This window comes from Mirounga leonina, unplaced genomic scaffold (genome assembly GCF_011800145.1).
Source record: "Mirounga leonina isolate KUSES-001 unplaced genomic scaffold, KU_Mleo_1.0 Mir_117, whole genome shotgun sequence".
Lineage (NCBI taxonomy): Eukaryota > Metazoa > Chordata > Mammalia > Carnivora > Phocidae > Mirounga > Mirounga leonina.
The window spans coordinates 2,158,714-2,186,190 of record NW_023270274.1 but is presented as its reverse complement, the minus strand read 5'-3'; the positions used below and the strand labels follow the sequence as shown (position 1 = coordinate 2,186,190).

General features: G+C 49.6%; 1 protein-coding gene across 1 annotated transcript; it reads right to left on the bottom strand.

Moving 5' to 3' along the window:
- Positions 1-656: 656 nt before the first annotated feature.
- LOC118007271 (probable allantoicase) lies at positions 657-25,945 on the bottom strand. The gene is given in 12 exon segments (XM_035000257.1): positions 657-863; positions 1,579-1,703; positions 4,470-4,578; positions 6,191-6,264; positions 6,643-6,686; positions 6,688-6,796; positions 9,366-9,498; positions 10,406-10,485; positions 11,685-11,810; positions 12,950-13,037; positions 16,109-16,159; positions 25,829-25,945. Coding segments are annotated over 12 exon segments (1,263 nt in total).
- Between the last annotated feature and the right edge of the window lie 1,532 nt (positions 25,946-27,477).

The window sequence follows — 27,477 nt, the reverse complement described above, 5'->3', positions numbered from 1 at the left end:
GAGAGGTTGGGGGCTTGGGGGAGGGTCATCAGGACTGTCTGGATAATCAAAATTGTGGCAAGGAAGAATTGTATGGGACCACTGAGAGCCTGTGAGAAACTGGATTACTCATCAAGCTAGCACACGGTTTCTCAAAGGTTTAACATTCAGAATGCACTTCCATTTGGGGAAGAACAATTCAAGGTCGCGGGTGCCCTTGTAGAAGTTATTCCTTTTCTGGGTAGGGATGGGCCCAGAAAGAGGATGGGTCCTCTTGAGCTGAGACAATCAATGATTCCAGACATATATTTTTCCAATGGTTTTGATGGGCTTAAACTTTTAAAGGCAATTGGCTATGAATACATGGCCTGCCAAATATGCAGACAGCAGGTATAGAATATACTATAAATAGCAAGATCTTGTAGTGGTTTTTAAAAGTAATCTTTATGAGACCACCTGCTTTTCAAAGCCACAGACAATTTTTAACCTACCACACGCTTCATTGCGACAGTAAGTACAGATGTCAACGTGTGAGAGTGACCACTTTATTAAATCGCCAAGAATTATGTTGATCTTAGATTCATTGCTAGAAACCTCTTAAGTTTTAGGTGTTAAAGACACTTCAGGAGAAGCGTAGGACTGTGTCATCCCGTAGCCCACGCCGGCCGCACGTGGAGTCAGAGGTTGGCTCGGAAGCCTGCTTTCACAGAGAACCTCATCATGGGCTTCTCGCCGGGCCGCAGCAAGCAGATGGAGCTGGGGAAGCCCTTGAGTCACAGACGGCTCACGCCGCCGTCGGGGGAGATGGTGAGCCTCACATGCGTGATGACATCCCGGAGCTCCAGGGTCAGGCTGTCGAACAAGTGACTTTCGTTGGCGGAGAACTGAAAGAGAGGCAGGGAAGAGGCCCTTGTGGTAACGCAGTGTGGGGCCCAAATGGGCTGGCCCGCCGAGCCATCTGTCCGTGTGGACTCAGGGCCCATGAACCGTGACAGTTACTCACTGATAGTAAGTTGGCTTACCACAGAGAAAAGCTAGTCGGGATCGCAAGCCCAGGGATTACTGACATGAACACTTGGGTCCATGATGTTTGTGGTTCTTAATAGTTAATGAACTTCTTCATTCTTACACTGATAAGGAAAAGAAAGTAAGTGACCTCCCAGAAGTCGTCACCCACCACTCCGTGGGAGCAACCCTCATGCCCCACTCTGACCCGCAAATGACTGTCCTCCCACTGGATGGGAGAGGACGCTTCTGGAACATCTCAGCATCCATCCCACAAGAGGACATGCTGTTATAGCTTTAAATATGCTACTCATCCCTTCTAAAAAGTTAATATACTGCAGAAACATCTTCCATATACATATATATGGAAGTATGTATATATTCTTTGCACATGATGATTTAAAACAAAACTTGGTTGTTAGAAATGCAAAGGTATGAACTAGAGCCTGTGTTTTCATGACATAAATGCACAGATAACAGTTTTTAGAAGCTTGTCCGTGTTACTGTGAAGCCGATCAGAAGGTTTGGAAAGCAAATCTGAGGGATGCGGCTAGGCTGGGGGCCAGCCTGCTCAGCTCCCCATGGGTGCCACACCTTGGTGACTGGCAGCAGCGGTTTCCACTTATGGTCCGGAAGCTCCCACTTCTGCTTGATCATGTCTTCTTCCTCCTGAGTCGTCAGGATACAACCATCCAGCTTACAGCTGTCGGGAGAATTGCCTGTCAGAGCAAACGCAGGGTGACTCTCTCTATTCTGTTTATACTCAGCACTTTGGCTTATACGGTCTTAGACTTTTTAATCAAATCAAAGACCCAGCAAAGAACAGATTGTTCTCTCCGAACAGAAGCAAAGGTGTGACGTATGTGAGAGAAGGAAAGCACCCAGCAGGGATGGGGTTGGATCGCCTGATGAAATGTAGGTGTGTGTTTCAGAGGAATCAGAATCGACCTGACATCATTAGCCAGCTGGCATGTTGGGGTTTGGATGTGCAGCATTTTACTTTGAAAGTTGAAGGCAATAAGCACCCTAGATTGCAGTTAAGTACTTGCATGGGGCTGTGTGGTTCATCTGAAACTATTTTGAAGCTGGAAGATACTTTCTTATGGTATCGTACGTCATCACGTGAAGTAAAGAGACCGAGCTAAGTCAACCAGTCAGTGAGCAGCACCAACCCAAGTGCTGTATTCCAGGTGTGCTCACTGTTCCCCAGGTGAGACGCAGGGTCCTGAGTCTCTCTTCTCTCTGGAATTCATCAGGGTTGTGTCCAGTGGGGTTGGAGGGCCACACTCTTTGTGGGGAGACCACTTTAGGCATCCCCTAAGACTTTAAGATCAGCAGAGGAGGGGTTGCTGATAAAGAACCTGACAGAAGGGCACCTGGGTGGCTCAGGCATTAAGCGTCTGCCTTTGACTCAGGTCATGATCCCAGGGTCCTGGGATCGAGGCCCACATTGGGCTCCCTGCTCAGCAGGGAGTCTGCTTCTCCCTCTCCCTCTGCCTGTCACTCCACCTGTTTGTGTTCTCTCTCTCTCGCAAATAAATAAAATCTTAAAAAAAAAAAAAAAAGAACCTGACAGAAAAAAAAATGCATTGTTCTCATGCCCCCTATAGCTCATCTCTTAAAACAGTGACCTCCAAGGTGGGTGAGCACGCTCCCGGGTGCACACGGAAACCCAAAAGATGCAGGAGGAGAACATGAAAGCCACTATTTCTGTTTCTATTTCTCTAATATCTATGCACATACATGCGTATCTATTAGGCCTTGTGTATTTGAGAGGACAGCTAGATCCTGGCACGCCCCCCACTCCACGACTGTCCTCACGTGATGCACAGAAACTGGAGAGCAGACAGCAGCAAGCTCCTGACAGTGCAGTCAGGCACCCCGTTTACACGGACTTCCTGATTGTTACCTGGTTTTAAATAAACTATCACTCACAAAATTAACAAGTGATTTTAAACTATCCATGCAGACACCCATGGATTAAAGATAGCACCAGAAATGCAAGCATCCACAAACCACGAGAAAAAAGCAGAGCTGACATCACCGCTGATCCAGAATGAGCTCTTCATCAGCTGTGTTATTTACCCCAAATATACAGACGTAGTGAAAAGAAGGGCCACATGCACCCCAATGTTCATAGCAGCAATGTCCGCAATAGCCAAATTGTGGAAAGAGCCGAGATGCCCTTCAACAGATGAATGGATAGAGAAGATGTGGTCCATATATACAATGGAATATTACCCAGCCATCAGAAAGGATGAATACCCACCATTTGCATTGGCATGGACGGAACTGGAGGGGATTATGCTAAGCAAAGTAAGTCAAGCAGAAAAGTCAATTATCATACGGTTTCACTCATATGTGGAACATAAGGAATAGCATGGAGGACCATAGGGGCAGGGAGGGAAAACTGAATGGGAAGCAATCAGAGAGGTAGACAAACCGTGAGAGACTCTGGACTCCAGAAACAAAATGAGGGCTACAGAAGGGAGAGGGGTGGGAGGATGGGGTAACTGGGTGATGGTATTAAGGAGGGCACGTATGGTGATGAGCACTGGGTGTTATACGCAACTAGTGAATCGTTGAACACTACATCAAAAACTAATGATGTACTACATGCTGGCTAACTGAACATAATAAAAAAAAAAAGAAAAGTGAAAACAGTGACCCGACAATCAGATCTAAAGTAGTCTTCCAAAAATAGGTCACAATGATCAATACTTGAAATAATTCACTTAAATCCACTACCACTGAAGAAGAGCTTCACTTTAAATATATATTGTGTCTTGGCGTGGTAAATGAGTGAAGTCACAATGATTCACAAGACATTTAAACATCAAGGCATCCAAAATAGGAGTATAAACTGCCACCATTTACTGACAACTAAACAATCACAAGACACCCAATCCAGTACGTATGAAAATTTCACCCGACAGTATAAAGGTTTAATATCCGCTCTTGAACTTTGTCGATATAATGACACATGTATACATTTCATAGGAAAGTAGGTTTCGAATATCAGGGGTGCTTCTGCAAATGTTTTTTTTTTTTTTTTTAACGGAAGGGCATGGTTTTGAAAATGTGTAGCTCCCTGCCTTAAAAGTCCAATCTGGAGTGGAAATGGTCATCCCCAACCAATCTGCTTCGTCCCCCTCCCCCCAGTAAGAAGACGCCATCCAGTTCTTCTCATGTCCTAACCAGAGGCTATTTCACACTCATTCCAAGTGAGATCCAGGGCCCCTATAGTAAAGAGTCTTCACAGAATCTCGTCTGACTCTGGGGGCGTCATCCAGTTGAACTCTGACATTTTATAAAGACGAAAAGTAGGGCACCAAGAGTTAGAGGAAGTTGCTCAAAACCTCACATCTGCTGAGGGTAAAAGCTGAGTCCCCAGCCCACCATCCTGAGCTCCACGCCCACAGGACCACATTATCTCTATAACCAGCACACTGGTTATATGCACTTCCTGACAGCCTTACACTTACCTTTAAAATGTGTTGTATCAATTTCTATTTGAGTTATTACTCCAGGATGTGCCAATCGGAAAACTGCCCATTCACAACCCGGAACAAGGAGAATGCCGTTCTCGTCATTCTGGAATGATGAGAGAAGAATGATGAGGAAGAAAAAAAAGATAAGCCAGCTTAGTGCCATTTGAGAAACTAATTCTGGAAACCAGCAAGTGAAAAATGTTGACATGTATTTATGATATTTCTTTTATTTCTTACTATAAAAGTGTGTTTCCTAGGCCCTGATATGTAAATTACATTTTGTGTTAATTGTCTCTTTGCCTATTATTCCTTAAATGCCTCATCTGGACTCATGAGCTTATTGGGTAATTGGTAAGTTTTTACAAATTTTTAATAGGATTTTCTATGTCGACGTAAACTCATGTAGAAGGGTCTGTGTCTGAGCCCCTGGTCCTCTGATCAGTTTGTTTTGATCTTTCAAAGTAGTTATGTTCTTGGTCAAATCCATACCAATAAATGATCTGCACCCAAACCTTAGTTTCTGGCAATGGGATTATGTTCATTTTCTTTGGAAGTATTGGTTGACATGAACACTGACCCAAGAAAGGGGGTTTACCAGTAAGTTTTCAGTGGGATTAACACACAGAAAGGTGTTTTGTTTTGCTTTTGTTTTGACTTTTGCAGCTCACATTAGTCACTGGCCAAAATGAACAGCTGAGTAATCTCAAGAGACCCCGATCTGTCACACATCCACAGTGGTCTCATCCAAGGGCACACAGAAAACAAAATGATTCAACTGGTGTTTTCTTCTCCAGGTTGACCAACAAATTTATCCATGGGTTTTCTATCATTAAATTGTAGATCTGCATTTCTTTATTAAAGAAACGGGGTTGGGGGGGTGCCTGGGTGGCTCAGTCTGTTAAGCATCCAACTCCTGATTTTGGCTTAGGTAGTGATCCCAGGGTCAGGAGATTGAGTCCCAAGTCAGGCTCCACGCTCAGTGGGGAGTCTGCTTGGGGATTCTCTCTCTCCCTCTCCCTCTGCTCCTCCCCACCCCCTTGTGTGCTCTCTTTCTGTCTCTCACTCTAAAATAAATAAATAGGGGCACCTGGGTGGCTCAGTCGGGTAAACGTCTGCCATTGGCTCAGGTCATGATCTCAGGGTCCTGGGATCAAGCTCCATGTTGGTGGAGGGAGTCTGCCTCTCCCTCTCCCTCAGCCCCTGCTCATGCTCACTCTCTCTCTCTCTCTCTCTCAAATAAATAAATAAAATATTTTTAAAATTTTAAAAATAAAAAAAATATAGAAACAAGGACAGAGCAGTGATGCCTTAGAGTGGCTGGTGTGGCCAGCATGGGGGCCTTCCAGGTTCTGCCCTGACGGTACACTGAGGCAGCAGGGGATCCGGAAAACAGGGAGAACTACTTCTGGAACATTGCCTGAGAGCTTTCTGAAATAAGCATTTCCTTGATGTAAATTTTTTTTTTTTAAAGATTTTATTTATTTGTCAGAGAGAGAGAGAGAAAGCACAAGCAGGGGGAGCGGCAGGCAGAGGGAGAAGCAGGCCTCCCGCCGAGCAAGGAGCCCGATGCGGGCGGGACCCGATCCCAGGACCCTGAGATCATGACCCGAGCTGAAGGCAGATGCTTAACCAACTGAGCCACCCAGGCGTCCCCCTTGATGTAAATTTAAAACAAGATTTAGAAAACTTTTCTGTGGCTGTTTTGGACTCCTTACCTCTAATACTGGCAGCCTGTCCAGCCTTCTCGCGGTCTCCCAGCCATCTGCCACAGACCTGGCCTTTCCAACTCCTGCCGAGAATGACATGGTTTAAGGGGAACATCACAGGATTTTATCTTAAATGTGAGGATGAATGCATTGGCGTCATTAAATCACAGATTCCATGCACCTGACCACTGCTACACAAATCATTTTCATTCAACTTAATGTTTTGGTAAATTCACATACAGCCAGAGGGTTAGTAAGTTTTACTTTTCCCTTTAGGCCAAAATTAGGAAGGAAAATTTCTATTGATTTACTTCACATCATAAAGGCATCAAACCCTATGTGTCGATGGTTAATCCCATCCACTCCTGTGCTTCCTCTTAAATCATTCATACCATACAGGGTGCTTAATGTTGATGCCCAGACATCCCAAATAAAGGCCAGCTCCCAGAGCATCATCTTACCTATCATATTGTTTGGATGCCCAAAGTGTGCATTGCTGAATCCTACAGGCACCCCCGTGAGCGATGGCCACTAGGTCAAAAGGTTCTTTGGGGTCAGCTGCAGTCCAGTCTTTCTGTCCAGTACCATATACTCTAAGACGTGCAATTCCACCGTCTAAGAAGGAAGGAGGACATAGTTATTTCTCACTTGGAAAGGTGGCTGTTTGTGGGTCGTAAATGACAAAGCCCTCCACATCCTGCCTGCTCTATTTCTCAAATACACCAACTCTACTGCCCCAGGGCCTTTGCACCTACCATTCCTTTGTACTGGAACAACTTTCCCAGCTCTCCAAAAGACAACTTGTTGTTTTTAGGTCTCACCTTTAGTGTCATGGTCTCAGAGAGGCTTTTTCTCTCACTCTCTAGCTACCTCCTTCCAGCTCTGCCTGGCCCTGCCTGATTCCCCAGGTCGGGTGTACCATCCCTTCCCATATTTATTTCAGAGTTCAATTCACAGTCTGAAATTATCTTGTCACTTTATTTGTTTAAGCCCCTGCTGATATCAGTCTCCCAGAACCAGAGTATAAAATCTTTGAAAGCCAGAATAATGATCTATCTCTATCATCTCTATCTAGAACTGGTCCTGGCACATAGTAGGTGCTCACATTTTTTATTGGATTAATAACTCCAAGAAGGTCAAAAGGAAACTGGGAAATTCACCATAGATATAATGTTTGATGCCGCAAATTAGCATTGCTAAATCCTACACAGACTCATACATGAGCATTATGTTTTTATTTTTATAACAACATATTGCTTAGCAATGCGATTGAGAATAGAAAAGATAATATTCACAAAACCAGATCGTTTCTGAGAACCACAGCAGCCAAGATTAGGTCTGTAGAGCAGAATCAGATAATGTGAGTTGATGTTGGCATAAAGTGAATATTTTTATTTGTTTGGCCAGTACTTCCTAGAATATGGGAGCAAGCTTTGTACATATAGAATTTTTCATTAATCAGAGTATTCTACTGAAACCAAACCCTATATATTTTTACATGAAAAATTTGATGAAACTGAATGATCTGAAAAAATTTCAGTAGAACAGTCTTGACATTTACAATAAATAAAACCAGACTATGTTAGCATAATACCCTAAAAAATATACTAGAGGGAGTAATTTAGCAGAAGCTAACCTATGAGCACCACTGCTCTGGTTCACTGGACACGGTGATCCTCTTTGATGGTATAGAAGATACTTGTTTGTTGAGTGTAAAGCTGACTTGATATTTTAAAAAATAAGATTCTTCTTTACAGAGTTAATATCCAGCCTCACTTTTAATGAAAACTATCAAGGATATTAGACATGCCCCTCCATGTTCTGAGGGTGACTCATTTAAAGCAACCTGTTGCCATCCTATATGCCCCATCAGGTTGTCCTACTGCTTCCTTCCCCTTTATACTTGGACCCCAGGAGAAAATATTTGCAAATCATATATCCAGTAAAGGATATGTATCTAGGATAATATAAAGAACTCTTACATACTCTTACATAAAAAACAAAAACCCAACTTAAGAATGGGCAAAAGATACTTTTCAAAAAAAAATGTTTATAAATACATGTGTACATATACACATGCATATATAAACATACTCAAATGGCCAAAGTAAGGAACTGAAAATATGCTCACCATCATTAGTCATTAGAGAAATGCAAATTAAAACCACAGTGAGATACCACTTCACATCCTCTAGGATGGCTACAATAAAAAAGCCTGATAATAGTAAGTGTTAACAAGGATATGGAGAAATTGGAACCCTTCACACTGCTGGTGAGAATATAATATAATGCAGTCATTTTAGAAAATAATCTGGTAGTTCCTCCCAACAATTAAAAACATAGTTATCATATGACCCAACAATTCCAATCCTACATATATACCCAAATGAAAAACTTGTACAGGAATATTTATAGCAACATTATCCCTAGGTAGCCAACAGGTGGAAACAACCCAAATGTCCATCAACTGATGACCTGGATAAACAACGTGTTTTATCTGTACGGTGGAATATTATTCTGCCATGAAAAGGAATGAAGTACTCCTAATAATGCTACAACGTGGATGAGCCTTGAAAACACACTAAGTGAAAGAAGCGAGTCACAAAAGACCATTTATATGAAATGTCCAGAATGGTCAACTCTGTCAAGGCAAAAAGTAGATTAATGGTTGCTTAGGGCTGAGGGAGATGAGGGTTGATAGTAAGGGTACAGGATTTCTTTCTGAGGTGATAAATCCTTCTAAAATTGACTGTGGTGATGGTTGCACATTGCTGTATATTTCTGTAGACTTTAAACCATATACTGACGTATACTATAAACCACTGAACTGTGCACTTCAAGTAGGTGAATTGCATGGTATGTGAATTACATTACAATAAAGCTGTTAAATAAAAGAAAATGAGGGATATTTGCACACACTACTTGATCTGCTAGTGTGCCCGGTGAAATAGAAATCGTTAGAAGCTATTTAACCTAATACAGCTCAGTTCCATCATATCCTAATTGACCTAATGCCTTTTCAATAACTACCAACGATGGTTGGGTTGGAACAAGAATTTCCTAGAGCACAAAAAGGGCAAATTATAACCCTAAAATGTTAGAGCGATGAGTGACTTCACTCTGAAATATGCCCACATTAAGTAAAGAAGCCACAGAACGACAGATGGGTCCACATCATATTTACCCGGGAAAATGTTGAGTCTCACGTGACTCCATCTCTGCTGGGAATTGACAGGAAAATAATTGTGGCTGGAAGCAGGCTTTCCTGGTTTAAGCTCTGTCATAGGGACCAGGTAGTTCCAGTCATTGGACTTCAGCTAGCAATAAATATAAAAATGTTAGCAGCGGCTCCGGGGAATGGTAAATTTTCTCATCCTAGTGCTCACGTAGGGCCTACAGGATAGAGATACTTTGGAATAAAAATTGATGATGGATGTCTAATAAAATACTTTAATAAAAATACTAATAAAGATTAAGTCTCGGGTTTACTAAACAGAAAAAAGGCCTGAGGGTTTTTTCATCCTGATCAAAATAGCCACTGGGTGATGGTGGCAGGAGAAAAGGCAGGGGGGTTTGGGAACGAAGGACAAGATCTGAGATTCCCTCTGGGGATTCTTAGAAGAAACCAGAATGGTTATGTGAACATTCAGGAAAAACTGGGCTGTCCTCAGGGACCCTGAGACCTGGGGTTGACCAGTGACTTGAATGTTGTGACCATTTCCTTTAGATTCTTGTTCTTTAAACTGTTGTTGTTACTTATTTTCCAGTCTGTTATGATCAACATTTTTGTAAAACAGAGTATAAATTAATTACTAGACAAACTTTAAAAAACAAGAATGTACCAAAACACAAGCCCAAGTTGTTTATCAAACTCATCAGGCATAAAGTTTGCTTTGTCAAACTGCTGTATAAGAAGTATGTAAGCTATTACTGTGGATTTCTGTATTTATCTCATCAGGGCAGCATCCGGTGGATGATCATGGGTAAGCAGAGCGCCCTGAGACACACTACTCCAGACCTCACACGGGCCATGGCATTCCCTCGTACGGGGGTTGCATGAACCATTCGAGAAGCATCTGCAAAGTCACGCCAGGCCAGTAAATGAGGGGAGGTGTACCTGGGTTGAATGTCCCAAAGAAGCACCCTCGTGGCCAGCCATACAGAGCAGTTCCCTTGCCGTCCCAACCACCATGACAGGTCCCCGGATCCTGTTTGCAGGCTCACCTCAGCAACAGCCTCAAACTCCTCCGGCGTGGCTGCCACTCCTGTCCTGACTCCTCTCTGTGGGATTTCTGGTTGTTTATCTGAAGGCAGATTGACCAATAGGGTTATGGTTCGTGTTCAAAATCAAAAAGAATATAGTCTCATAGTGGGCTGTATGTTCATTTTCATTCTGTCAAATAAACCCAAAGATGACATTTCCTAAGTCAGAGTGTCAGATGACCAAAGTAATAGACACACTTGAAGTTCCTCGATATTTAAAACACTAAGTAATCCCAAAAAGTCCTGCAAAACATATGGTAGGACATTTGCTTGTCAAAATAATACATACCATTTCCAGGTTAAGTCCAACTGCAACAGATGTATCATGACTAGAGTTTTTAGAAGTTGGATCAATGGAAATTCTGGAACATTGCCAGGCCAGTTCCAGAAACAGGACCCCCCCACCCCGCCACCCCTGGCATCCTTGGAATTGATATTTGGGCAATATCTGGGACAATTGCTGAACTTGCAGAAGGAATCTTACTGTTTGTCCTTAGTCATTTCCTGTCTCCAGAATAGCATCTCTCCATCATCCCCTAACTTTTCAGGTTCCCCCACTGTCATCAGGAGCAGGGCCCATCCTTCCACAGAGCCTCGTTCAGAGCTACCGATGCAATGCTCTCAGCGTAAATTTGCCAACTGTCCTGATTTATCTTCCCTAAGTACATGCATATGCACACACATAATGGTACCTATTTCTAAAAAAATAATAATAATAATGCCGGGACCAACTTCAGATTATGCCAATTGAAGGAATAAAAACCCAGGTCTAACTTACAGAGCCTGTGTGATTCATGTGGTCCAGCATCCCACAAAGCAGCAAGGAACCCTCTCCGAAAACCCTGTGGCTACTGCATCATTATGCACACTGGGAGAACCGAAAAGAAGCTGATACCACACGTCCAGAGCTGGCCCAGACGTGGCGCCACACTGTCCAGGTAGCCCACTGCCTGCCACCCTCCCCTGCAACCTCTCCCCAAACCTCACGGTGCCAGGAGGGTATGCCTCTAGGTGAGGCCTCAAGAGTGTGGGCATAATGAACTCTACATTTGGTCAAGCTAAAAATCAAAGATCACAGAACACTCTATTGGGAATCCAAGTTCTACAGCTCCGTGGCAGTAAAGTGGCCTTAGACAAGTCGCTGAACCTGTCTGGATGGAAAGTGCACATCAGGGGGCTGGGCCAGATGACCCCACAACCCCACAGTGCTCATTCTGGGGGCCGGTGGTTCCCAGGGCACCTTCTTCCAAGTTTGCTGCTTGAATTGACATTCGAGGAGCATAATCCCCCATGAAGTAAGAAATGTCCACATCGAAGCCTCGGATAATCCCTTGTATCCCCAGCTTGATGATGCACCAGTCATGACCTACGAGACGTGAACAAGGACATCCCGTCAGGTTTAACTCGTTAGATGAAGCGTGGGGTTGAACAGAACTGAAATGAAAACAAGCAGCACCCTCCTCCTGCCACAGAAAAGTGCACACAGGTTAACTCTCAGCTGTGACTTAAAGATCTCCTATAACATGGCCATATGTGGCTGGCCGCCGTGCCCCATGAGAACCCGTGTTCCAATCACAGCAGGACATGCATATAGGCCTTGGATCCAGGGAGACCGGATTCTGGTTCCAAAGTAAAAACTGGCCTCTCTGAGCCTTGTTTCTACAACTGCGAGATCAGCTTCCAAAAAGGTCAACTGTGACTGTGCACAGTGTAGACAAGACCCCACCCAGCTCACCAGGTGCTCATTGTGGAGCTGGGCCTCCAGAAGCGGCCTGCTCACCGTCACCTCAGGCTCTGGGGACTTCCTGTGGGGCCCCACCCAGCTCAGCCCCCTGCGTCTGCTAAAGTCTAAGAAGTCTCCAAGTTGTAGATCACCAAGTAGTTCTTGGTTACTTGCAGTCCGATGCAGACCCACCTTTAAATGCCCAGATTCATTGGAATCTGATCGTGTCTGGAGTACCTTAGAAATACCCAGTATCTCTGTAATACTTGAGACAGACCCCCCCCCAAAAAAACCCCAGTTATTAGCCTAATGCTGGATTAGTTTGCTTTTACGGACATTCCTTCAACTTCAAAAGGAGTATTTTGATTGAGCCTGATGAGTAGCAATGAGAAAAAGTAGATCCTCAGGTGACAGGAAGCGTGTGCAGTGATAGGACCGGGGCTGAGTGAGTGAGGCTGATTCCACAGCAGCTACGTGGGGATAAGAGCCCCTGCCCCAGGGAACGGGGGTGAAGGCCCACCGCAAATGAGCCACACCGCTCGGGGAGGTCCTCGCCGCCCCCCACAGCCTCACCGACATGTCCCAGCGGTGTGCACGCCCTCCTTCCCGCCTGCCGGTGCACATATGACCCCTTCCTACGTCCTCAGAGCCTAATGTTCAGAAGGGTCATCCGAGATACGGAGCATTCCAAGGGCCCGTGACCAAGTGACCGGAAATGCACACAGGCTTTCCAACACCGTGTTTAAGCTTCACCGCAGTGAAAGAAAGAGAGATCTCGTTACCTGGAATCCTTTTCCTTCTGGTCTCCCATCCATCCATCCACTTCCCAAACTCAGTGTATTCGTGTACTTTGAAGCTTGGGCTGTCACTCTAAAGCAAAGATGCACAACAAGTCCATCGTTAACACCCATGCGAGGGCCTGGGCTTCCGGCATATCCACTCCCACCCCAAAGGGACAGGTGGGCCATGCCCGCAGGGACTCTGTGGGACTCCTAGGTAGGTACAGGGGAGTCTGCTACTACCTTCACACACAGGGACCCCATTCTAGATCGGGGGTGCCTTCTTATCTTTGTACCACCTCCAGAGAACGAAATTCTGCTTCTCTGTGGGCGGGCCTCAATACACAGAACAAACTGCTGATAGCAATAGGTAAAGCCCCGTCACAGTTCATTCTGCGGCCCCGCAAACCACGCAGCTCCCTGTTGCAGCCTATATGCATCCTGAAAGGAGCAAAGACAGAGAGGACAGAGTTCCCAAGCAACCTAGAAAAGACTGCTTAACAAGGAATCCGGCCAAAGAGTGTAAGTGGCAGGCTGGATGCTAGGGCCCAGCTGAACACTTAAACCCCAGCCCTCAGAGCTGCTCTGTGCCCACAGGGGGAAAAACAGGATGGTGTGAGGCTCAGCTCAGCCCCTTATTGCCCCTGGACAAATAGGTGAGCCCCCACTGCTTCATCCTGAAGAACGGGGATGGTGAACACATCCCTTGCAGGGCTGTTATGAGGTTGAAATAATACGTGTGAAAGCCCCCATCAATAGCATAGACTCAGAAATTGTTGTGCTTGGTGGGTGGCCAAGCTGGGGGACATTTGCACTTTTTACATCAACTCAAGTACAAGGAGAGTCTTATGTTTCTGCTTAGGAAAACCTCCCCAGCAGGTGCAGAGGAAAAGAACAAAGTCACGAACACGCGGTATTGGTATTGGGGCCAGGCTGGGCCCCCGTGGAGATGCTATGTGGGGCAAAACCGAAGGTCCACACGTGCTCAGACGCAATGCCCGACCTCCTGTGCCTCAGCTTCTTTGTGTGTTAAGGGCAGAGATACAGTGCCGTGTTCCTTCTGAGGTCATGGCAAGCATTAAAATTGTTGGAGCAGTGCCTGGCATATGGTAAGGGCCCAATATTTGTTTAGCGTTATTATGTCCAAGTTGGTGGCATTTGAATTGTGTTACAATCCGAACACATCTAAAGACAATCTGAACTCCAGTCTTTCCCGTGTCCATAGGGGATTCAGAAGCTTTGCTGCGAACCCAGCAAGAGAAAAGGGGGTGCACCACCCACGGGAAGCCCAGCGCTCGCTCAGCCCCAAGCTTCCTGGTACTCGGTGTAGCTTTGGTGGCAGGGGGTCCTCGCTGGTGCACTGTTGTCCTGCTGCCATGGCAACCGGATCGACATGGAAGGAAACTCGCGACTCGACTGGAAACAGCACTTTCACAAAAATGGTACTCACCAAATGAGGACAAATCAGCTCGTAGAAAAGGAACACCAAAGCCCCATCCCAGGGGTAAACCCGCACGTGTGCCAATCCCTGCACACGGATGTTCATCGTAGGTAAAATTTAACCAACCTAAATGTGTGTCAGCACAGGAAAGGGACCCGGTGGTGGGCAGTTCAGGGGCCACCAGACCGTGCCCCTCTGCATGGGCAGAACACGCGCACATCCCATGCGACATGTCACAGAACCTTAAGTACTTTATAAGTACATGTATACAAATTTAAAAACAGACAGCAGGACTACTTTCTATATACAGATATATTTATTTAAAAGTATGAAATATATTAGAAGAATGTGCCAATCTCGCAGTAGTGTTAATTCTATAAAGGGAAGGAGTGGATGGGCATTAAAGTGGGTGGTGAGAGGGACCTTAGCTTTATCTGTGGTTTGTTTGTTTGTTTTCAGAAAGGAAATGTACCTATGTACACACACACGCATATTATACGGATATATGTACACACCTGTGTGCAGATTTGTAAGTGTATATAGAATATATATATATACTTGAGTGTAATATAAGAAAAAGGCCCCATTCTTTGTCCCATCCCCCTCCCAAGCCCAGCACCTCACAGACAACCACACTTCACCATTCAGTGTGTATCCTTTTAAACACTGTTTTATGTACGTACAACACGCATGAACCTTCCGTTGCCGGCATGCGTGGAGAGCACTAGCTCATTCTTTTTAGTGGCCACATAGTATTCCACATCTGGAAGCTCATATCATGGGCTCTTTAACCAGTTCCCCATCAGTGGACATTTAGTTGGTTTTCTCCCATCCGGACAACACCGGAATGACTATTTTCTACATATCTTTGCCTATTTATGCAAGTAATATCAATCTGTGGAACAGCTAGGCCGAGGCGTGTATGCATTTAAATTTCCTATAGAAAGACATATGGCAAAATGATCAGAGCTTTGACCTCTATTAGCTGTGTGACCTAGAACAAGTAAATCAACATCTCTGTTCCTCATTTTATTATCATTTTCTCTGAGGAGTAAGTTCATATAATTGACAAGATGCCCTTAACATGCTCTAGACCTGGCTAGCTCCCGCCCAGGAAGACTGACCGGAGGGCCAGTGAGCACGGCGGAGGCTCACGGCGGAGTACAGCATGCTGGCCAGCGGGCAGACACTCTGGCTGCAGTCACACTCGGTGTGCGTGGGCGTGAACGCTGTGCACAACTGTGCTTGTCCGCCCACTCGCAAGAATTCACACCCCACAGCTGGTGTGACAAGGTTGCCGGATTCTAGCTGAGGCTCCCTTCTTCCCTCTATATGTCAGCATTTTCTGGGCTTTCTGTTCAGTTTTTAGTAAGTATGTCCTACACTTTTATAATTATGATAACATTTTCCAGACTTTCGAGATGTGTGCCAGTTTTCTTCCCTGCACAGTTTACAGATCACGAACTCCACGTTAGACAGAGGACAAAATACGAGGATCTCAGTAATTTCCCCATAAAGCAGTGCAGTCCCAAATCCCTGTGTCAGGTGCCCGTCTGTCTCCAGCGTGTCTTAGCATGAGCTGGAGCTGGTTTCTACTGTTCTAACATGCTAATTCACTGGCACACATTCCAGGACTCCCATCCCCAGCACCCCAGTGGATTTTAACTGCACAGATGGTTCTGCCTCAGCACTCCACGTTGCAGAATGCTGATGTACAATACCTTTATAAGGTTTTCCGCCGGAGCAAAAAAGTCATCCGTTGCAAATAAAATCTAGACAAATGAAGAAAGAAGTCAAGATGAAATAACCATAAATTAAAAACCATTTTATTCCATTCCCTGGTGAAACATTACAAGATGCAGTAAAAAGGAACGTGGAATTGCCAGGGGGAGAGGGACGATAGGAATTAACCCACAATGTGTGCTTTTTAAATGTCTAGACTTCACCACCTGCCTCCTCCATCCTTCCTTCCATTCACCCCCTTCACCATCTGGATGCGGAGGTGCTAACTTCTTACGCTTCGCAAGAAAATACAGCAGCTCTCCTTTCCAAGAATGGAGGACACGGGGCTTTGTGATTGTCTCACAAGCAGAGCGATGGCCACCCGTGGTTTGGCCGGCTCACCGAAGGATGCGCTGCTGGAAGGTTGGCCTGGTCACTTACCAACCGAAAGCTGGACACTTTTGAGAGTGAGGGGGTTGCTGCTAATCACACCAGGAAAACAGGTGTAAAATGGATTTTCTGAGCAAAACAGGCTGCAGCCACCCCTACGTCTCCCAGGACCCAGGGACGCTGCAGGCGGGAGGGGACACCATGCCCGGATGGTGGCGGCTGGCTGCTCTGTGACCATTTCAAGCCCACGTGTTTACGACATGAGCGAGGTGTTCATCTCAGGGTGAATGTGTGTGCGTGCAGGAAGCTGTGACAGGGCCTCGTCGCCGACACCTGGTGTCAGTAAGCACTCAGCGGCTCGACAGCTGACAGGCTCAGCGGCGTCACGGCGCCGACCCTTAGACCTCAAACGTCGAGAATCCGAGGAGGACTTACCCGAGCGTTGGCTGATCTCAGGAGCGCTCCGGAGAACTAGACCCCTGCTCCCGCGGCAGCCCTCCGGCTCCCCCCGGTCGGCAGTGGTTCACCCGGCAGCAGTCTCCGGGGGAAAAGGGACCTCTGCCCCTGCGTTGGCGAGGCTCCTCCTCGTGGGCGGGGTGCGAGCCCCACAACGGCCCGGGATACTAACCCCGCCTTGCCTGCCAACACCACGCCGTTGCCCACCAGCTACAGGGACCCACGCTGGTAGGGGCCCCTAGCTTTTGGTTGGAAGGACTGACTCTACAAAGAACAGCCTCATAGAAAAGGACGCCTCACCTAAACCTGGACTTACTTCCTCTCATCTGCCCCTTGCCCGGAACAATAGTGTAATTAACCTATCATTGGTTCAGGATGTGTTCATTAGGAGACATTATCCTGTATGCTCTTGGCTTGTGAAATATTATTATCAGAAATTACAATTTCCACAGTGAACCTGTGTTAAATAAATTATTGGTGAGGACAGTCTCAGTCTCTGAATATAATTTGCCTCCAGTGAAACACCTGGTCTCTGACCCCAGCCCTGGACCTAAAAGGTCTGGGGAAGACCTTGCTGCTTTGTAGCCGCAGGCTGTTTGGAAGGCAGAGTGTAGGGGAGTCCCTGCTGTGCGGGGGTTGACCTGCCCGCCACAAATGCGTCAGGTCAAAGCTCAGGCGAGCGGACGCATAGGGGTCCCTCACCTGTCCCGACCCTTCACCGGCTCCTTGGAAGAAGCCCTCAAAAGGCACACGGGGCCTTTCCAACCTCCCGAGGCTCATGCTCCCCAAACCCCAGCTGATGACTTCCAGAAACACTAAACCGACAGAGCATGTGGTGCTCCCCCCTCCGCCCAGCATCCCGACCGAAACGGCCCTCGCGCCTTCGCCCAGCCGGCTCCCTCTCCCCCTGGAAGACCTCACCTGGACAGCCTTCCCCAGCACCCCCCACTCGGCTGCCCCGGCCGGAGGAGATGCGCCCCCCGGCACCTGTCCTTGCCTTGACTTCCACGTCTGTCTCCCTGGTGGAGCACTAGTGTCTTGAGGGCAGGCCCAGGCCCCTCCCGTCTGCACCATACACAGTACCGTAGCACAGTGCTTGCTCGTGGGGGGTGACAGACGGGTGGGTGAGCTCATTCCGTAACCGTGTGTGGTCCTGTGACCTGCAGGCCCTGAGCCAGGCGCTGCGGTTACACCTGCTCCCGGGGCTGACGGCGGAGGGCAGGACGTGGACACAGCAGCAGGCAGTGCTGGTGATCAAGACGGCAGTGATGTCCTCACAGCGCTCTGGGACCCTCGGGGGCCCAGGGGTTCCCTGTGGGGGCGGACTCCTGAGCCGGGGCTTGAGGAGAAGGAGGGGCAGGGGAGACATGCAGGCAGATGGGGCTGCAGGACCCACAGAGCTGGAGGACGACATCCGTCTGCACCTGCACTGTCCGACCTAGAAGCCACTGGCCTTGCGTGGCCATTTAATACACCTAATAATTTAATTGTATAATGTAATTATAATGAAATACATGTAATAAAATTAACAGGGCAGTTTCTCCTTGGACTAGCCACCCTTCGAGGGCTCCGTGGCCACATGTGGCTTCCGTGGGGGACAGTGCACGCACAGAACCATCCGTCACAGAGAGCTTTCCTTGACTGTGCGGGGAGCGCAGAGCTCACCTCTCCACCGCCACGCAATTCCCCACTACTGACACTGAGCCAGGAGGCAGACACACACCGTACGCACAGCCTGGCACCACAGGGCTTCTGCGTGGAGCGCGCTCTGCAAGTTTGCTGGGTCCCGGCTTAGGCTCGGCCAGCCTCTCCAGCGGCCGGCACCCGGGCTCAGAACCGCAGAGCTCGGGGCCAGCCCGCCAGGTGCAGGCCCGGCACAGATGGCCGCCTGGCCACGCCTGTGGGTCTCTCCAGGCTTTCCCCCGACAACAACAGGCTAGGAACTGTCCTGAGTCCCAGACAAAACCACACGGTGCCCGGCCAGCCATGGGTGCTCGACAAAGCCTTGTCACATATTTAATTTTCTTAAATAATCACAAAACATTTTATTTACCTGGTCATTCTTTTGAAAAGGCTCCATATTTTTTCCTGGCAGTTGCAGCGAGCTCAATATGCACCAGGACAGAGCATGCTAACATTTTGCCAAAGTCAACAACTTAACGCCCCTCTCCCAGCTACCCAGTTTGATGGAAAAAGCAAGGTGTCATGGCAACGCGGGGCAGGGGCTTTGGGGGTCTTGTCATCCTGCCTCCCTGCTGGCCAGAGAGCAGCAGGAAGGGGGTGCTCCTTTCATCCTTGCTCTTTGATCTTTTTCTTCGATGTGCCTCGAATGACCTGCGTGGACCAGAGGCTGCTGGTTTGTGGGGGAAAGAGCCAGACAGGCAGGCATTTTACATGTTTTTCCAAGGGATCCATGCTCCCAACCCCGAATCCTGACACTCAACTTAGACAATCAGTCACTTCAGCACTTCTTAGGGGGGAAAAAAAAAAAAAAGCTCCCTTCTGCAAATGAATGTTTCCATTTGGCAAATAAATAAATGAGAAGCTCCTCTCGAGAAAGCATTAGTCAAGGTCACAGTGCCCTCTGTGGCCGAAGCTGTGGTGAGGTAGGACCTTTCCGGCCCCGGCCTCTGTGGTCATACAGGGGGAGGCCATACAGCCTGCCCCGCCAGCTGGATCAACACGCTTTCCTCGAGCCCCTTAAAATGCATGTGCATTCACTGAAGAGCTCCGAAAAACCAGGTGGACATTTTCGAGGCCGATGTCCGTTTTTCCAAATGAAGCCTAGTGTTCGGACATGTCTGTTTTCATTGGCAGAAGTGAATTCGGTTTGGGGCAGAGATTTCTCCGCAGGCTCCTGCCTCAGCCTTCCCGCCACCCCCACGCCCTGGCGTCCCCCCAGCCAGCGAGCTCCCCCGCTTCTGTCAAGGGACCTGCCCCGCTGCCCCCAAGATTCAGTCACTTAGACACTTCATCCTTCTGTTGCTAAAGCTCCATTTGCAGCTAGGAGCCTGCTGCAGGCCACTTACATGTGTTTCACTAAGATAAAGGAAAAACAACAGACCTTTGTAAAACACCGCAGAAGCACCACAGGAGATAAATCTGCAAGGAGCATGAAACCCCTATACGGTGTCACAGAGGTAGCCGGGGGGGGGGGGTGCAGGTAAAATCCAGCAACGATTTGCTCCACCCCTGTGCACACCCCTCCCCACTACTGTGCACAAGGTCAGGCCTGGAGGTCGCAGAGACCATCAGTACCAGGTCCTAAGTGTGCAAAAGGCATAACACTGGGGACGCCTGGGTGGCTCAGTCAGTTAAGCGTCTGCCTTCAGCTCAGGTCATGATCCCAGGGTCCTGGGATCGAGTCCCGCATCGGGCTCCCTGCTCCAGGGGGAGCCTGCTTCTCCCTCTGCCTCTGTCTCTCTCTCTGTCTCTCATGAATAAATAAATAAAATCTTTAAAAAAAAAAAAGGCATAACACTGGCCGGGTGCTTTATGGTTGCACTAAGATGGGAACCGTTTGCCACGCGTTGTATATGCCGGTTTAAATCCGATGAAATATAGAACTCAGTTTCTTGGTCACACCAGCCACATTTTCCATGCTCAGAAGGCAGGCGTGTCCGGTAACCACTGCACCGAATAGCACAGAAGACAGATTTCCATTGCTGGAGAAGGTTCTAGCCAACAGTGCATGTTGTAGGGGAGCACCATTGTCTTAATATCCCTTTTTATTAATTTAGACACAACGGTCGATGTTCAGTCATGGTCTTAGAACTCTTCAGCGACCTCTCATCAATGCAGGGAAGCGCCAACAAGGCAAACCGTCTCTTCGGCTCCCTCATGCCTGGCCCTGTGACCATGTGACATCACACAGCAAGGGGGAGTTTGCAGATGTGATTATGATCCCAAGACAGGGAGGTAATTCTGGGTAATCCAGGTGGGTCCGGTCTGCTCACAGGAGACCGTCAAAGCAGAGACCTTTCTCTGGCTGGAAGCATAAGAACCACAGGCAGAACGGGAGTCAGAAAGAATCAAAGGTTTGAATCATGCTCCAAGAGAGAGGAGGCCCCTGCGTGCCCCCACGGAGGCCCACGGCAAGGACCATCTCACACCGGCAAGGAAGCAGGAACCTCGGTCCTACAACCACAGAAGCGGATCCAGCCGCCCCTCCCCAGAGCCTCCTGAGAGCCAGGCCCAGCCAGCGGGTACTTTGACCACAGAAACCCAAGCAGAGAAATCAGCCGAGCCCAGCTGGACTGCTGACCTACAGACCGTAAGATAACGAACTGTGGTTAGACACCGAGAATATGTGACAACACCACTAACACAAATCCTCATTTGTTCGTTCAAACTTCACAACTGAGAAGCGACCATCACCAAAGAGGCAAGAGAGATGCAGAGAGTTCTCAGCTTCTGGGAGAGACAGCGAAGCCCATCGGATCCTGGAGGCCAGTATGAGCTGTGCCCGTTTTCAGAGACACAGAGAGGTGCACCCGGGGACCCCAGGCCGACCTGTCTGGGAACAGCCAGCCCCTAACCCCGCAAATGCCCGGCTGGCCGCTCTGAGGCTGCCCTGGCCTCCCCGCGGGTCGAGCCCAGGCCCCACCCCCACTGGTCGGCTCGAGGCTTGTCTGCCAACTCAAGGTCTGGGTTGGGTTGCAGTTGTGTTCCTGCCACGATTTCCATAAAATAAGTGTAACAGTGCGAGACGGGGCATACAGAAGACAGCGGATGTCTTTAAGCCCCAACCCCGCATCTTCACACCTGTTCTCCTGCCTTCCTCATGCCAGCCGGAGAGTTGCAGAAAAGCCCAGAGAGGCAGGGTGCTTGCCCAGCGTCACACAGTAACGAAAGGGGAGGGGACACGTTTCAAACGAGACTTGGGGTGAAGCCACAGCCCCACCCCTTTATTAACTACGAAGAAACCAGCACTGTCTTCACTGTTTCCCTAGGAGCTGCATAATGTGTTATGTGTGTTTTCCAGACATCCTCGAAGGCCGTGGTATGAAAAGTCTCTCAGCCTCAGGATAGAAATGTGAGAAAGAAAATAGAACGAGCCTACAAGCCAGCCCTCACACTGCTGGGGATTCACCCAGAGGATACAGAAACAGTCACTCCCCAGGATGTTTAGAGCTGCATTACTTACAGTATCCAAGACATGGACGCAGCCCCGGTGTCCCTCGACTCATGAATAAAGATAAAGAAGACGTGGTGAGTATACACAGTGGACTACTACTCGCCCATAAAAGAGAATGAAATCTTGCCATTTGCAATGACATGGATAGACCCAAAGAGTATGATACTAAGTGAAATAAGTTGGTCAGAGAAAGACAAGTACCGTATGATTTCATTCACGTGGAATTTAAGAAACAAAACAAATGAGCAAAGGGAAAAGAGAGAGAGACAAACCAAGAAACAGACTCTTGACGTATAGAACACACTGACGTCACCAGAGGGGTGAGGGATGGGGGAGGAGGAAACAGGTGACAGGGATGAAGGAGGCACCTGCTGTGAGGAGCAGCGGGGGATGTACGGAGGCGTTGAATCCCTGCATTGTGCACCTGAAACTAATACAACACTGTATGTTAACTTTACTGGAACTAAAATTAAAAAATACTTTTTTTAAATGTGCCGAAGGAAAGAGGGGACCCCTCCCACGTGGGTTCCAGAGCACTGCGCAGGCCTGACCACACACCCCACCCTGGGTGGACCTCGCAGTCTGTGTCTAAGTTTCTCTCCTGAACCACAAACCCCGAACGTGTCCCGCCGCACCTTTCATACTCTCGAGCACCGTTCATGCTTTATTGTTCCCTTTGGGATTTGCCTTAAAATAAGAAAAGACGCCCAGGGTGAGTGCAGGACTGTGGGAGGGTCGACCAGCAGGCCAGGCTATGCCCACAGGAGTCACCGTCGTGGGAGCAGACTCTCAGCGATCCTCGGCAACTGCCGTCACCGGCGGGGACTCCTAGTGAAGCCTTTGGCTAAAAGTATGAGGTTTTTGTGAGACAAAAGAAGTTTATTCACGTTCAGGACAAAACTAGAGGGAGTTTAAGCAGCGATTGGTGTGGCCGGCGAGCCGTAAGCAGCCGCACGCGCTCGGGCCTGGCTCTGAGTGTGGTTCTGCTGTGGACACAAGCTTCTTTCACCGCCAGGCCTAGCTCTGCCGGCGTTGGGTGAAGACCAAAGTCACACGACTCACAGAGTGGCGTGGAGGGGCAGGAGCGGGGAGCGGAGCGCCGGGGGGAGAGCAGGGCCCAGCCCGGCAGCTCACGGGCCATGGGCTCTGGAAACACCACCGGCGTCAGGCCGGCCCCACGCACACCCTGCAGTCCACAGACGCCGCTGGGCCCGGTCCTTGCCTCTCAACACTGTCAGAGGCTCATTGCACTCCGAGTCTCTCCACTACCTGTTCTTTCGGCAAGGACAGCTTTAAAATAGGAAGTTATGTATAAACAGCACCCAACCTCACCCAGGAACCCCAAGTTCAGTGTTTAAGACTGGATTTCTTGCTCCGCACAAGCCAGCCAAGGTCCCATGGTGCTCGCGTGCCAGCCAGGACAGAGTTCATAAGGGCCTCACGTAGCAATACAGAACTTTCCAGAGATTGGCCATGCCTCTGTGATGTCACAAGGGCTGTGGGGAGAGGGGGCGCGACGATGGTGGAGCGGCCCCTCCCTGGAGAATCCAAGGGAGTCTCTGCAACAGCCTTGCTGGGGGCCCACAGCCGGGCCTGGTCTTTCCCACAAAAGCCACCCCCACCATCCCCACTAGCCTGAGCCTGAAATCCCCACCTCACCTCCAGCCGTCCCACCCAGTCTCGTGTCCAGGAGCCTCCGGGAAATGCATTTATTCTGCACACCCAGTAATGGTTCTAGAGAAGACAGCCTCTGGGGAAAGAACCCTCAGCCCCGGGAAGATGCAGATGCACCCCGAGTTTTCACATGATTTAAAGGACTCCGTGGACCTTGATGAGAGGGGCTACTCCTCGTGGCGTGCAGCAGGCGCAGGTCCTGCCTCGGAGCCCACGGTCCGGAGAAAGAGCTCTCAGGGGGGTGGGAACAGCGCAGCAGCCCCAGCATGCGTGGTGTTTAGCTGATGGCACTGTCACCCCCCCCCCCAGAGCGGTCGTGTCCTGGTCCACAGATGGAGAAACTGAGGCTCAGGAGGTAGAGATCTACCCAAGGTCCTTGAGTCATGAGCAGCTGAATGGGAGCAGGAGCTCGGCGCGTCCAGGTGGCCCCGAGCACGTGGCCTGGGAGGCCTGGAGGGTGGGTAGTGTGGGGTGACAGTCTGTCATCGTCCTTGGTCTCTTCACCAGCCTTGGCCTGCCCCTCTCCCCTCCTGCACCCCAGCTCTCCCTGATGAAACCAAACCGGATGGGAAGCAGGCCACCTCCAGGGACCTCCCCGGCCTCTGGCTGGCTCCACGTCCTCAGGTCTGTGCTGACACGTCCGTCCAGCCTTCCAGAGGGATTCTTAAGAACACAAGCCACATCTGTGCCTCTGTACATAACAGGTGGTGCCTTATTAAATTAACAGAAGTGACCCTGTGACCCTGTCCTGATGTTCCCTTCACCCATGACCCAAGTCTAGGCCCCGGCATGGAGAACAGCCGAGAGGGATGCTCAGGGGCTAGCGAAGGCTGCCTGAGCCACCTGTCCGCACCTGGAGCCCAGCTCCCCAAGTGTGATGTGCATCCGAGCCCCGGAGAGCCTGCTAACGTGCGGGTCCTGACTGCAGATCTGAGAGGCGCCAGGAGTCTGGACCTCTACACGCAGCAAGGTGATGCCGAGCGGCAGGTCTGGGACCACACCTGGAGAACAAGGTTCTGCAAGCCACACTGTCCAGCCACTAGCTACTTAAAATCGTATCTAAAGTTTAAGTTAAGGGATGCCTGGGTGGCCCAGTCAGTAAAGTATCTGCCTTCAGCTCAGGTCATGATCTCGAAGTCCTGGGTTCGAGCCCCATGTCAGACTCCCTGCTCAGCGAAGGAGTCTGCTTCTCTCTCTCCCCCTCTGCTGATCCCCCTGCTTGTGCTCTCTCTTGCACTCTCTCTTTCTTTCTCCCTCAAATAAATAAAAAAAATAATAATAAATGAAAATAAAATTTAAATTAATGTAATAAAAGTTAAATGAAATTTAAAATTTACGTCCTCTGTCTCATTGAATTTCACGTGCTCGATGCCACATGCTGGGCGTGGACACAGAGCCCTTCCACCATTGTGCACGTGCTTCTAGGTGCTCTGGGGAGGGAGGAGGAAAACCAGAGCAAGCAGAGTGGTGGTCCCGGAGCCCCGAGCCACAGAGGAGCCTGTCGGGGCCGTGGGAGGGGCGACAGCAGACCCTTTACCCGGAGGCTGGAGTTGAGAGCCAGCCGCGGACACCTTGACTGCAGCCCCAGAAGAGCCCGGGGCCAGAACCCCCCAGCTAGCTCAGCTGCCCTCCCCGTTCCTGAGCCCCAGAAGCTTTGCGGGAGAACATCTGAGCTGCTGAATTGTAGGGTCGTTTGTTACACAGCAGTGGATGGCCAATCCCGGCGAGGGAGCCTGCTGGGGAATGACGAGGGCGAGAAAGGTTGGGGATGAGGGTGGCCCAGAGACAGCGAGACTGGAGACACGGGCTCGCCCCGCATCGGGGTGCTGCCTCCGTGCGTTCGGTGTCAGTGGATGAAAGCAGGTGCGCGGGCCCTCGGGGTCACCGGGGCTGGGCTCAGCGCCCCCAGCATGGCCTGACGGCCTTGCCAGGACAGCATCGCCAGGAGCAGCCTGTTGCACGTGAGCCCCGCGGTGATGCTAGAAACTTCTGCCTTTGCGACCCACCTTGTGCCCCAACCTCCTCCCAGGCCCCGAGGAGATTTTTGAGCGGCGGGCCCCACCCCCGCTCGCAGGGCCTGCTGCACCTTCAGGGACAGAGATAAAGGAACAGACACAGCCTGCAGCTTGGTGGTCCCCTCGGGGGCTCCTTCCTCCTGTTTACACGTGCCAAACCCCATGCTGGCCACCTGCAACGTCCTTCCTGATCCCACCGTCCTGGCAGGATGGACCTCTATACTCATTTTCGGCCATATCTGCCCTTTTTCCTGTGGGTGGCAGATTGCAAACGTGGCCACAATCCTCCACATCCCTGTGCTCCTCACACCACGCGTGGCCCTTGAATCTGGACTCACTTTAGCACTTACTTAGCCGTAGAAGGGGCAGAGCCACGTTGTCCTGCTCAACGCGTAGGCCTCGGGAGCCATTGTGTGCCCACTCTTCCTTTCTGGAACTGCCACCTTGCGAACACACTCGGGCCGGTCACTTGAAGATGAGAATCACAGCCTGACAGCCGAGGCACCCCAGACCAGCCACCCCAGCCCCTCCAGCAGGTGCCGGGAGACACGTGAGCCCAGCCGTGACCAGAAGAACCGTCCACCTGGTCCCAGCCCAAGTTGCTGACCCCTAGAATCACGGTTAATGGGTACACAGCAAAAACTAACCGATACGGTACGTTTGGTATATGCTCATCCTTGGAAAGCCGTATTCCTCCCACCAGAGACACTGAAAACTGTGTGCTTTCCCAGCCTCCCTCATAGCTCGGGCACAGACACACACCACCACCATGTGTGGTAGTTCTATGAAATGGTGCTTCTGGATTTGTGCAGTGCACAACCTGTGCAGATGCACAAAATGGCCCCAGAACACTAGGTACCCAAACAGAGCCGCCCCTCTAGACTCTGGAGGCGAGCCAGTGAGGAACCAACCCAGTGACTACAGCCAACTTGTATGGCAAGAGCCGCGGCAGGTGCCAGGCACAGAGGGACCCAGCGGGCCCATCTGCAGCATGATTTATGGGTTCTGTTCCCTTCCACATGGCCCCCCATGGCTCTCCAGTCTTTCCAAAATTCCCGTGAACTCCCAAAAACCTTTCAACAAATCCCCTTTCTGCTTAAATTAGCCAGACTCGGATTTTCTTGCTTATGGCTAAGAAACACCTCCCACCCCTGGTTCGGATCTGCTGAATTAAAGTGCCTGGTGACTGTCCCTCGATCCTCGCCTGCCACCCAGTCCCCCAAGGAAGCAAGGTGGGCACACTGCCCAAATAGTCCCCAGGGGTAGCCGGCTGGCATGGGCAGACAGCGAGAGCCTGCTCAAGTCTGAGTGAGGCAGAACAGGACACGATGCTGCCCTGGGGAGAAGAATGATGGGCCATCTCACAACACCCGTCAGGGGCCCGAGTCTGCCCCGCGGAAACACCCCCGTGTCTTCTTCCCTGTCCCCGGCCTGGACCGAGCTTTGTGCAGGGATGCTGGGACCAGAGATTAATCCCTTCCCCTTCCTAGAGCTTCTCTTCCTCTGACACTCAGAACCACCAGTCCTTCCCCTGACTGGCCTTTTGTTTATCCGCTCTAGATGGCCACCACCGCCCTGGGGACGCGCTCGGGCTGAGGAGGAGGAATCACATGGCTGAGGGTTTTCTGAAGGGCACGGCGCCCCTGGGTCTGGGGGCCAGAGCCCCTCCTTCTTTCCCTCCCTGCCTGCCTGCTGC